Source organism: Diadema antillarum, unplaced genomic scaffold, assembly GCF_040938485.1.
Source record: "Diadema antillarum isolate AM-2024a unplaced genomic scaffold, OU_Dant_1.0 seq00001588_RagTag, whole genome shotgun sequence".
In the NCBI taxonomy this organism is placed as follows: Eukaryota; Metazoa; Echinodermata; class Echinoidea; order Diadematoida; family Diadematidae; genus Diadema; species Diadema antillarum.
Genome location: NW_027272305.1, coordinates 495,068 through 508,045, shown reverse-complemented (window position 1 = coordinate 508,045; position 12,978 = coordinate 495,068). Strand labels below are relative to the sequence as shown.

At 37.7% G+C, this 12,978-nt stretch overlaps 1 protein-coding gene across 8 annotated transcripts in view; it reads right to left on the bottom strand.

The window, feature by feature from the left end:
- The window catches only part of LOC139710922 (diacylglycerol kinase zeta-like), a 319,565-nt gene that overhangs the window by 30,358 nt on the left and 276,229 nt on the right, over positions 1 to 12,978 (bottom strand). For 6 of the 8 annotated variants that reach the window (XR_011709486.1, XM_071622841.1, XM_071622843.1 and 3 more), the window contains exons 2-3: positions 3,636 to 3,750; positions 1,418 to 1,516 (exon numbers count right to left, since the gene is read on the bottom strand). Coding sequence is in view for 7 of the 8 variants with exons in the window: in XM_071622841.1 (XP_071478942.1) it covers positions 1,418 to 1,516; positions 3,636 to 3,750 (214 nt within the window). In the remaining variant the exon portion in view is untranslated. Of the gene's footprint in view, positions 1 to 1,417; positions 1,517 to 3,635; positions 3,751 to 12,161; positions 12,295 to 12,978 lie in introns of those variants that run through there. The other 2 variants (XM_071622846.1, XM_071622842.1) reach the window with 2 other exon arrangements.

Here is a 12,978-nt window from a genome sequence, read left to right as displayed (position 1 = left end):
GTGACAGCATGCACATGGACAATGATATAATATAAAGATAATTCAACATATTTTCATTTTTCTAGCATAAAGAAGAGCACTTGGCTTGCCTCTTTCATAAAGGAGGGGAAATGATATTACCCTAAACATATTTTGGCAACAAATGGAAGGAATATGTACTTTGCATAAAAGTTTAAACTAAAAAAAAAAAATTAGAATTAGTATTTTCTTTATATTTTCTACATATCATTGTTCACATGTGACATCACGCATTGTTGCAGCCTTTGTATCTAGCAACTGCAGTTCCAAAACTTTAACAATTCATAAGTTTTTAGTTGATTGTCCAATTTTTCTCAAACATCGCTGATGATTTCTACTAATATTTTTGCATTCACTCAATCCACATATATATTTCGATTATATTCCCCTTTAACATCACACATAAAGCAAAACAAAAGTCAACAAGGAGTTGCAATGAAAGAGCATGCTCATTGGAACATACAAAGTCAACACATAGTAAAGGAATGGAAGCGTGCAGTGTCCAAAAAGCCATGTTGGTATTTCAAGCTGGTTGAATTGACCACGCTATAAAAAAAAAAAATTGTCTAGTCAAGTCGGAATTTCATGTTGCATCCTACTACCAGTATAGCATCAACTGCTGGACAATAACTTTGATCGAATAGGCAGGAGAGATTGGAAATGCATAAGGCAGCGTCTTGCAAAAGGAAAAAAAGAGAGAGAAACGTGAATGCACGAAGATAAAGTAAGACACTTCTTTTGGCAGTGCAACTTGTGGATGAAAACTTAATGCAAAGCAAATCATTGATTCTACTTCCTCCAAGTAATTCTACCAGAACACTAAACAATCATTTTTTCCCTTGGAATCATTTTGATTAGTCTTTCATTTGGACCTGCTGTTTCCTCTCTTAGGTTCTATCATAAACATTGGCTTCTCTGCAGCTTTAATTACCCCAACTCTTAAGGCATTCACTTTAGAACAAGTTGAGAGGAGAGTGGCGGCACAAGTAGTCCTTCAACTTCAGGACAACATAACCAAACAGATATGATAGGACATGATGAGTTTGAGTCCAGTCAGACATTATTGACATTGGTCACATCAACACAACAGAATGAGAACAATGAGGACGGCATAAGCTTTACTAAAATCAGGTGACGGAACAAATTTGCAATAAAAAAGAGTGCCGGCAAATTTGCTTTCATATATGGCCCCTTTTATATTTGTCTGTTTCTTCTGCTTATATGGCAGATGAATTCTGCAGTGTAATCAGGTGGTTGTATGTGGCATACATTCTGAAAACATATGATACATGAGTACTAAACATGTTGATCAGGAGGCAGTTACTATGGCGATGATGGAAGAGGAGGAGGGGGAGGTTGTTAGGGTGGGGCTTTGGTGGCACTGGAACGGCATACTTACCCAGTACTGACTTACCAGGCAATCCTGCTCACCAACATAGCAGAAGTCACCGGAGGCATTTGTCTCACCCCAAACGTGATCGCCGCTGATGGCGTTTTCCTGCATGGGCGAAATTAAAACCTGGTGATGTACGACCAACTTATGTGCTTTGCATTTTGTACTTGTCACGAAACTGTAGTAGGTTTAGAAATGACAGGCCATGGTTTCTAGACCCATTCAAATGGTTTCCTTGACAGCAGTTCCAACTACTTTTAGATGCCTTTCACTAATTACGTTCACAGAGTATAACATCGAAGTGGTAAAACAATACACACTGTGGAATGAATAGTGCCGCTCCCCACCCATTCTATGATGCATAGCCTTTAGAAACCTCCGACATTCTTACTAATTCAAATCTTTGTATATCACATGAGAAGGAGGTTACATTTACTCAGATACTTCTGGTTAGTATGGTAGCTTTACTGTAAGCTATAGATGGGTTTCATTAAGGCTTGAAAGAAGCGAGTACTACGCTGCCACATGCCTATTATTAGCCCATGGAACCATCTGCATTAACTAATTAGCTAATTACTGTTCCACAGTAGCAGCTTTCCATCATACGTTGCAGACGCATAATCCCATTAAATACTCAGGAGTAGCAGTCTCTATCCTCGACATTCAGCTAACCTCATGCATAATTGATTCAATTTCTGTAATGCATTGTAACTTTTGTATCTTTTTATTTCACCTTGATCACAAGAAGAAGTAGAAACTTACAAAACAGATCCATGTGATGTTACATCAGAAATTATATATTATATATTTGTTGTGTTCAAAGGATTTGATGCTCCAAACAGAAAAAAAAAAGATAATTACTTTCGAAGTCCATCAAGATATCAATCTATTAAGTGCAAGGACGCTGCTAGTTAGTCTTAACCCATTGAGGATGGACTGATTTTGCTACAACATGCATTTCCCATAGACACCTGCCCATGTATACTCAGGACTCGTCCTCAACGGGTTAAGCTTCGTAGATTGTTAGTTTGATATGTAGCTGTATGAGGACTTATGCAGGCACATCAGCAACAATCTCTCACAGACAATGTATTATTCAACTGTACATGGCTTTTAATGAAAGGAATCTATTTTTAGCCAAGGTATGAACAAGAAACAAAATCTGCATTGCACACTATGTACATATCATTAATACCTCAGAGACATTACGACCAATACCATATGGACGGAAGGTGAAGCTTGATATGAAATCTCTCTGATGGTTCAGTTTTCAAGGTCTAGCTACTATTTCTGGTCACTCATGAATATTGCATGTGTCTCTCTGAATCTGCTAGGCAGGCTGCATATTGGATACAGGTATCAGTAACAATGGTACTGATGAAAAAAAAACCTGTGACAATGCATATCATATACCATAAAGGTTGATCTTTTTTTTTTTTGGTGGAGTGGAAATTATTTCGCAGAACCAGAATCTAGCCCAAAAATAAAAGCTGGCGAATATTTATACTTGAGATTTGTACATGTACTACTATGTAATGTCTTAATTCTGTGGAATTAAAAATATATGAGATTTATCTTACTCGGCAGAGCACAGAGAATTACTTGCATGAAAATACCCATTTTTACAGTACAGCTGTATACATTTGACATGCAATAATAGCAATAAGAGTAACATACAAGTAAATACATGCATTCCCACACACACACACACACACACACACACACACACACACACACACACACACACAAATGATGATTCTAAAGGGGAGGAGGGCATTTGGAAGGTTGGTCTGGTTCTGATATACATTTAAGAATTATATTTAGATTTTATTTGAAAATTGTGTACATCTTAATCACTGATCTCTATGTATGCTTTACAGCTGCAGAATCTTTTGTATGTACCCTGGTGGGAAGCGAATGAATGGGACGCGAATGAATGGGACCAAACATGAATTGCTATGCTACTTGGTCTTCCAATCACTATGTATAATTTTTAATTAGCCCTCACTGAAAGTAGAACTGACATTTCATCTTGAACTACAATCATTATAAAACAAAGGTCTTGACCGTTAGCTTGCCATCAAAACAAAAATATAGTGAAGAGCAACAAGGATCTTTCCATGGAAAAGACAAGGATGAAAATGTGAACATTTCATAAATAAATGATAAAGTAAAGCCATCAATCAAGTCATGGTGATTAAAATTGCAAGAATGCAAGACTTACACTCCAGTCCACTGTGGTCCTGATTTCTTTCTCCGCCATGGAATGGGCTGGAAGATGGTGTGTGGGAAAGCCATGGATCTGGTTGGCGTATGCATTGGACTTTGATATTGCCTTCCTGTGGAGGTGAAGCAACAACACAAAAGAACAGATTAAATAGATGATTTAATCTTGAGAGATGTAATATATTTAAAGCAAAACAAACCCCATTCAAAGCGATACAATAAGATGAGTATATTCTATGATTATGAATTAAAATTCATCTAAACTTGCGTGACCAATCTAAGAAAGTCCACTGAGAGATCTGGGCCCCATTTCATAAAAAGTTGATATGATAGCAACTCTTGCTGAAATGGCAGTTGCCATGGTAACAACAAGAATACAGCATCGTGATTGGCTGTTGCTATTCGAGAAGTTGCCATTCCAGCAACAGATGCTATCCTAACATCTTGTATGAAATGGGGCCCTGAAGCAAAGACAAGTATTACAAAATACACCGTATAAATGTGATGCATCAAATAAATCCTGACACAGATGAAAGAAAAAAATAACATATTACTCTCATTGCTACATCAACTGGAGCAATTGGTTTAAATCTGATATAATCTGGATATGACAGCCATAATAATTGTACTAATGCACCAGACAAAGGCCTTCACCACACCTTGGAATAACACTGCCAGTAACTTACACTTCGAGGTCATCAAACATCATTTCATTTCAAGCATTCTCTTCGAAATGCTCAAATATATCTGAGCTGAAAATCACGATTAAGCAATTCTTCCCACAACAAATACAGTCACATGTGTGACTATGATTAAAAATACATGTACATAAACCAGTGACAATGTGACACATTTGATAATCTGCATTAAATCCTTTACCATTTGAGACATAAAATGCATAACCAACACTCTAATTTTTTTAAAACTGATATAACATGTGTCACAAATGGACTTCACTGAAGGACAAATATCTACTGTTGAGCTCTGCTGCATAAAACACTCCAGATGGTTCGTCAAATTTGAAGACCATACTGTAGCCACATGATTTATTCCAAACAAATTTTGATTTTTCTGTCACAGAGTTGTACACAGATATGGCTCCCAGTTGTAAACAAATATGTAGAAATGCATTTATTAAAAGAACAGTTATAAACACAATCATTCCCAGAGAAGGTACAAAACATGTGTGAGATAAATCTGAATTCTACTTTTCCTATTTGCACATATACATTCATATTTCTTTACCAAGTCCATTGCAAGCATCAAACTTCAAAACCAAACAACAAGTATTTATTGTTTGAAACACTGAAGGTTATCATCAACTATTGAAAGATTGAAGGTTATCATATGATAACCTTCAATATTTCAATAGTTGATAGTTTCTGGTAGTTACATGTACATATCAGTGATAAGACCTGCACACTTCAATGTATCTGCAATACAAGGGAGGAACCCCCCCCCCCCATCTCCCCAAAACAACAACAACAACAGCAAACACACAATAAATACATGGGGGATGGGAAGATGTCCTACTTGAAGCTATCTGGTCTGTTTGGAAGGCTGCGTAGACTGGTGTCCATTTCCGAGTCGCTGTCTGCATCTCGCTGCCTTGCCATGGTCGCGATCTGGCTGATGCCAGAGCTCTGTAGGGCCGCGGCGCCCAGCGACTGCGACCTGGGCTTGAGACGGTACTTATTGAACATGCCCATACTGTGTCTCTGCGACTTCATGTTGGCCGGGTGGCCCTCGAAGATGTCCGACTCTGTTGTCGAGATGTCGCCGCGGCTGGATTGCATCTTGAAGATGCTGTGGCGGTGATTTTTTGCGCTTCCCAAAGTTTCCACTCGCAGTAGTTTCGGGGAGCCCCGTGGGGCAATACAGTCAAATGTTTGCATCATCGGATTTTTGTTACCGTGACAACCACGCTGAGTAACTCTAAATTCCCACACACATTCACTGACGTTCTCCAACAAGAGAAAATCACATTAGTGCTGAGCCTCAGATCCCCAATGCTCTACTCCTGATACGGGCATCATATCCCTCAGATATCTTGGTACCATTCCACAGTTCCTATCTGAAAGTGGGAAGTGACAGGAATGACGCAGTCTTCAGGGAAACTGTGGAAAATATAGGTATTTTTTTCTCTCTTTCTGTCTGTCTGTCTCTCTGTCCGTCTGTCTGTCTCTCTATCTATCAAATTCTGTTCAAGACTCCCTCATATTTGATACAAACTTGTACCTCTTCAAGATAACAAAAACAATCTCCGAGAATTTCAGTCTCTGCAGTAAACAGCCAAAAAAAAAATTAAATATCGAAGACATACAAAATTTGAAGCAAACCTCCCAGGGTTCAGGGGTGTTTTTAGAAGGCTTCCCACACACAAAAACAAAATGCAGCATTTGTTTCCTTTAACGGAAATTGTATCATAGACCATTACCTGCACTGGTGTACTCCCTTCATGGACATGACAATAACAGTGCAAGTCATTTTTTTCTTACACTGATAAGATCTATTGTAACATGTCACATCAAGATTTAGTTATTTTTGGAAAAGGGGTGGTTTACCACTTGTAATACTAATTAGTGAATAGAACTCTGCTGTAAGGTTATGGAATCTGCTACAAAAGTTTTTACTAAATTTTTGTTATCACTTCCATATCGATGAAATACACAAAGTTGGAAAAGTTTCATTGATGCTATGTTACAATCCAAGGAAGATCCATACTTGGGAAAGGGCATCTTTCTCCAAAGCAATAAAAAAAAAAAATCTTTCTCTTCTTGCAAAAGCAAACTACTTTGCTAGTAAGCTCAAACAAAAAACAAACAAACCACAACCTATTTCTAACTAAAAAAATAAAACAAATATGCATGTACATAAACCAAATTTGATTTTTCTTTGAGGGAAAATGTATTTTTAGACAGACAAGACCTCAATCAAAGCTTAGGGTTGAAATAAAATTAGCCATTTGGTTGATTTGACATGTTGACTAAGATCACAGCAAGATGAAATCACCTGAATACTAAACCAAGTTCTGAGTCAGCTTTCTTTTTCCATTCTATGAAAGTTACAATAAACAACAACAACAACAACCATGACTTCTACAACAAAGTAGACGGGCACAGGTATTTTTTTCCCCGGCATGTTTCAATGCACAAATTTGACTGCAGCTTAACCCGTTGAGGACGGGCTGATTTTGCTACAACTCGCATTTCCCATAGACACCTGCCTGAGTATACTCGGGACTCGTCCTCAACGGGTTAATGAGGGTATTCGGATATCAATGTTGCCATGACAACCCTGAGAAGTGATGACTGTCTGAGAGACAAAGGCATTTACCAAAGAGTGTACTATATTCTAAAGATAGAGAATAGTCCGGTGGCTAATCCTGGAGTTCCTGGAAGACTCTTGTCAACAATCAGCAACAGTTCAGACCACCATATATTAGTCCAAAGAAAGCAAAAATAGATTGTTTTTTGTTTCTTGTTTTTTACCAAGGATATTGTGACTCACACCACTTTTTGTGTCATGTCTTATGTCTTAGATTACAAAATGACCGAGGCTCAAAAAATACATAACTTGAGACATGAAGCCTTAGGTAAATGATGCACAGGTCTGAGTGAGTCAATAGGAATTTTGTGTATAAGGTAACTACGGGACTGTTTAACGTTCGAGGCGAAGCAAAGTGGGTATAGACTAGATTCCCTGATTATAGTGGATGCACTGATACACAAAAATACATATGTGCATCATCTGTATATAGATTGAGGGAAAAAAATTTTTGCTAGAAATCCTTTTATTTTTTTTAGATCATGTCCAATAATTACTGACGCATGGCAAATTTACTGGATGCATTTCCTTTTGGCTTGCTATAGATGCATGGCTAGCTGGACCTCGTACATCCAGTAATTATTCAAGCTGAGCATCAAGAACGTACTGGTTGCATGTTAAATTGACTGGATGCATGGTTAATAGCTATATCTAATAGCAATCTCTTGCTATTTAAGTGCCTGAACTCTTGCAACAAGTGTGTGGTAGCAACTTTACAGTGGCTACATTGTCAGTGAGGCATTGTGCGGCCAATAAAAATCAATGCACAGCTCTCGACCAATGACAAAGCAGAATTTCCTTAAATCGTTCTGTAAGAGCATGTACGTTGTCATATTCAGATTTAAGTACAAAGAGTCCTTGCACCACTGTTTGTTTGCTTTAAAAAAAGGCCAAGTCAGTCATGCACAAATTTGTGAGAGTTTTAGAATCTTGCAAGGAATGACTTAATATGGCTCTGACAAACAGTGTGGTATATGAATCAATGGCAGTAAACCTGACTTAGACTTGTTCTTTGTCTGGAGGATGAGCTCATTGCTCATCAATATTATTGCAAGAGTAGTTAAGTGCAAGAGTAGATGTTCATCACATGATGATTCTCCCCCTTCCCTTCGACCCTTTGCCTGCCTTCCGATAAGCTCATAATTCACCACTCTTTCGTGGAAAAGCATTGAAATATCTGAAGAAAGTCTATTTTATGCTGACATTCATGTAACATCTTATTACTGTAAAACTGGACATTTTCACAGTGTGGAAATCTTTTCACATTTCGCCCAACATGAAACTAGCACAAAAATAAAATATTTTTTGGTTGTAATGTAATAATATGAAATCTCTAAGATTCTGCTGAATTAGATTTATGTGACATTCACTTTATCAGACTGAACATGAAAAATTACTCACACAAAAATGTCCACTTTTACAGTATAATAAGCTACAATGATGCTACAGTATACACCGAGGTGATAGTGCAAGAACCACATCAGCAATGTGCACAAAATACTTTCTAGCTGTGCCATCAGATTCAAACTTGCCTTCAGATACCACAATTAGAGTTAATGGCATGAATCATAAAACAGAGATAATGAATATGACAGTTATTTCAAATTTAATTGGATGACATTTGGCACAAACTTCTTCCAAGTGTGAGATAGGAGCCTACTCATGACTACTAGTGTTCCTTTATACTGTGTTACGTGTATCATAAATGTATACTGTAAATATACACACAACACAACTGAAGTGGGCTTGTGTCTTGGCAGACAGGATGACAGGCTATGGAAAACTTGCTTTATTTAACACTTAAAAGTTGTGCAAAAAGGGGAAAGAAAAAAAATGATTTCCCAACCCATAAACTCATCTGCACAATTGGACTGCTATGCGTATTTAAGGGCTTCACATCTAATGTTGATGAAAAGCACAAGGCACACAGTGTCTTAGTCAAAGTTGGGAATTTTAAGGGTGCAGTGACTGCAAAAGGACATCATTCAAAAGCAGCTGATCTAATGCAGGCTGTTTGTACCCAATATTTTAGCATAATACAAGAGTAATTTAGAACCTACCTCTTCAGAAAAAGCAAGAGGAGTAATATTTACCTCAACATATGTCGGTAATAAGACAATGGAATGTGTCATTTTCATCTAAAAAACTATATTTCATGGAATTACACTTGTATCTTTAGATTTTCTTGTGAAAGATTGTACTGCTGTGACGTCATGAACTCTTGTAGTCTTCTCAACCACTGATGGCAGCACCAAAAACTTTAAAAATTCATAACTTTTGAACTGATTGACAGGTTTTTCTCAAACTGCCATGACATGTTCTCCTAATATTGCTGCATTCATTCAATCTGCATATTTGGAGAAATTTCCCCTTTAATGTACAAATGTGTACATGCATATAATCTAGAAGTAGACAACCCATTCTGAAACAATTCTGTATTCTTCTACAAAATGGCTTGCAAGGATTAGAAAGATACATAATGAAGTCAAAATTTAGTAACAGTTAAGATTCAGGACATCTGCTCTGATTGGTGAAGAAGGTAACGCGACGGATGTGTGTACATGCTGCCGACTCTCTACACGTAGCACAGTAAGTTTTAACAAGTCTAGACATGTCTCAGGCTTCACAGAACACACTCGACAAAGTTCTACCTGCGAAAGTAATGATTTTCATGCATGAGCATTTTAAGTAAATGATGTAGGGAATATCAATAAGCAAAAACTTATATTGAATGAAAAGAGACATCATTCCAAACGACCTGATCTTATGTGGAGAACTGATCTCCTTAATTCTATTTATTGAACTCCACAGGCACACGGATTCCGATCTCCATAATGCTGCTCAGAATTAGATCAAACATATTCCAACCCTGCCCCAAACATCCGAGCAAAAGAAGGAAAAATTACAAATATCCTCAACAGACACTGATAGACTCTGTCAACAGGTCGAAGTATATACATCTACACAGAGCGTGCTTCAATGAAGAAAACTCTCCAAGCAAACAGGTGCAGAAGTCTCCCTATAAGATGTAACTGTAAAAACTTAAACGGCGATGGCGCTATATAATTTCGATACAACATTTCAACAACGCTGTGCTGGAGCACAGCGCCAGCTCTGTTTGATCCTACATGAAAAATGGAGCACTATCTCTATCTCCAAACTACCATAGTTTTGTAGATTTTCTAAGCAATTGATATGGGTTGGAAATGAAAATGTATCAAGTTATAAGCTCCGAAAATGTTTCTTTTGAGACGTGACAATGTCTTAGTCACGATAAAAGCGGAAAAATTTGATGTGATTACCGCATATGTATACGCTCAGCCTGTGCTGCATAGCAACTCTGCATCTCCAGGAGTGCACAAGTGAGCACCAAAAGTGTGACTCCACTTGAGCTTGGCATGTTGCGCGTGGGTGCATAAGATCACCTCAATCATTTGCATGTAGCATATGACCAGCGTACAGACCTGACCGCTAGCGACAAAATGTTTACGATTAAAAAAAGTGATAGGGAGAATTGGCAGGTTACATATGAGGTGCCAAAACTACTATAAATATAACTTTATTGCTGCCATAACCTTGCAACTGCAGTAGACATGGGAAGAATGCATGTAAAGGGGCATTAGAAGGGGCTGTAAATTACATGTTTGCCAGTTTATCCTTCAGGTATATATTTAATTTTTCACGCACTCCCAGACTGAATGCTTTTATTACTCTATGCTGGGCATAAAAAAAAAACCTAGAAATGTCGCTATGGCGACTGATGCCTCCGCCATAATGCATGATTCTCCCAATAGGTGTATAGTATAATGCCTTCACAATGTGTGATGACAGTTTCACATAACTGGCAAAATAATGAAATGACAGGTTTGTCAGAAATATCTTGAATGTTCACTTTCCTTGAACTACGTTTGCTATAATTGTCTATTAAAGAGTGCAGGTACATGTATTTGGGGAATTGAGGATTTTTACTTGACTTCTGACTGACCCTTTTATAAGTTTATGCATTGAGTAATTTTCAAGGTATGAAGAAAGAGTGTAATTACAGTATAAAATAGATTTTTTTTTTTGCATTTAAACCTGGCCTTGACCCTTAACCTTTGATCTTTGACCTTCTGGCAGGAAATTTCCAAGAGAATCTCCATAGGTAATAAGTTTTAAAAATAACAATGCAAGCATTGCATATACTAGTATATGAGGGAAATAGTAAAATTTTAATGAGTTGACCTTGACCTTTGACCCCCCTGACTATTGACCCATGACCCCTAAATTCCCTAGATAATCCCTGCCAGTCAGTACATGCATGCGTATGTACCAAGTTCCATGAAGATACATTGAACCATTTGTGAGAATTAAGTGAAACTGTAACATTTTCACTTAATCTTTGAACTTTTTGACCTTAGACCTTATGACATGAAACTCTCTCTGGAGAATCTTTATGCAGTAGTACATGTCTACACCAAGTTTCAAGAAAATACCTTTGGGCATTGCATGGATATGGGGGAAATAGCAACATTTTTAGCATTTGACCTTGACCTTTTGACCTTTGACCTCTTTTCAATGTCACTAAAATCTACTCAACTAATTGCCTTATCATACATCATCCTTGGACCAAGTTTGGTGAAAGCTGCTTCATCCAGTTTTGAGTTATCACGTAAAAAGATACAATTTCATGATTTGACCTTGACCTTTGATCTTTGGCCTTTGGCCGATTTCACCCAAAATCCAATCAAGTAATTGCCCCATCATACTTTATACTTGTACCAAGTTTGGTAAAATTCCAGTCAATATTACTCAAGTTATCGAGTAAACGAATGCGGACGGACGGACGGACAACCCGAAAACATAATGCCTCCGGCACCACTTCGTGGCGGAGGCATAAAAATCTAATTGTCTCTTGATGAATTTTAAGGACCAATTTCAACAAATTCATAGAATAAGACTGACAATAACTGACCATCAAAGCCCTTACATCTTATCAAACACAAGGGACTAAGCAATCTATACGTAGACAGCTAAAGGCTGGACATATTACTCCATTTGCTGTAAATCTGTACAGATCAGTTCACTCTTGGGACAGTGAATGCAGACAAACACTGACTTGTAACATAATCTGCCAACTGGTAGGCTTATTCTTAATCAAAATTCTGATTTAAAATGTAGCAAAAATTTAATTAAAGCAAGGAAAGTTCAGAATTACCTGCTATGCAAACCTCTTCTTCTATGGTAAATGTATGTTGATTCCTTTTCCATTTACACAGCGATGTTCAAACCAGATCTTTGGTAAACAGGAATCTAAGCTCTTAAAACTCAGCGACCAGCATGCTTTTGGTTCCAATCCTCCATGTTTAATATTTATTATAGCCAGAGAGGGACTCTACACAAATCATAGTTTGCATCCATAGCATGAACTATACTAGTTCCTCATATATCACAGTGAAGCTTGGGGACCATAATGTGGCTGTCCCAATGTTATTTATGTACAATTCCTGACCGTCTACACATATGATGAACGCATGTGTGTGAGGAACACACAGCAAATACACAGCATACAGACGATGCTTTGAGCCGCTTCACTGTGTAAGTGTGTGTGTGTGTGTCGTGTCTAATGCAATGGCTGTGCAGTATACCACTAGTGGGGCAACACGTGTGTGACCATTTCAAGAGATCGAGAGAGATCGAGAGAGAGAGAAAACCTGTGTTAGGCACACCAGGGAGTTGTGGAAATGTGTAAGTGTCGTGAGCCACTTATCATAATGCCGACACTAATCATAATAAACTTGCAGCTATTTACAGCGTGCGTTGCTGCAATAGCATGTACAATAATGCATAGCTTGGGGAAAGATGAAGTTGAATCACCTGTTTTGTATACCGGTACAGTATATCCCACACACCTTTTAACTCATATTTACTGATACCGGTATCACTCTTTCACATAAATCATATGTCATAGTCAATACTGTTTATTATTAGATAATTTAAAGAAAGCACCTGTCAATGTTATTAGCATGACTTGA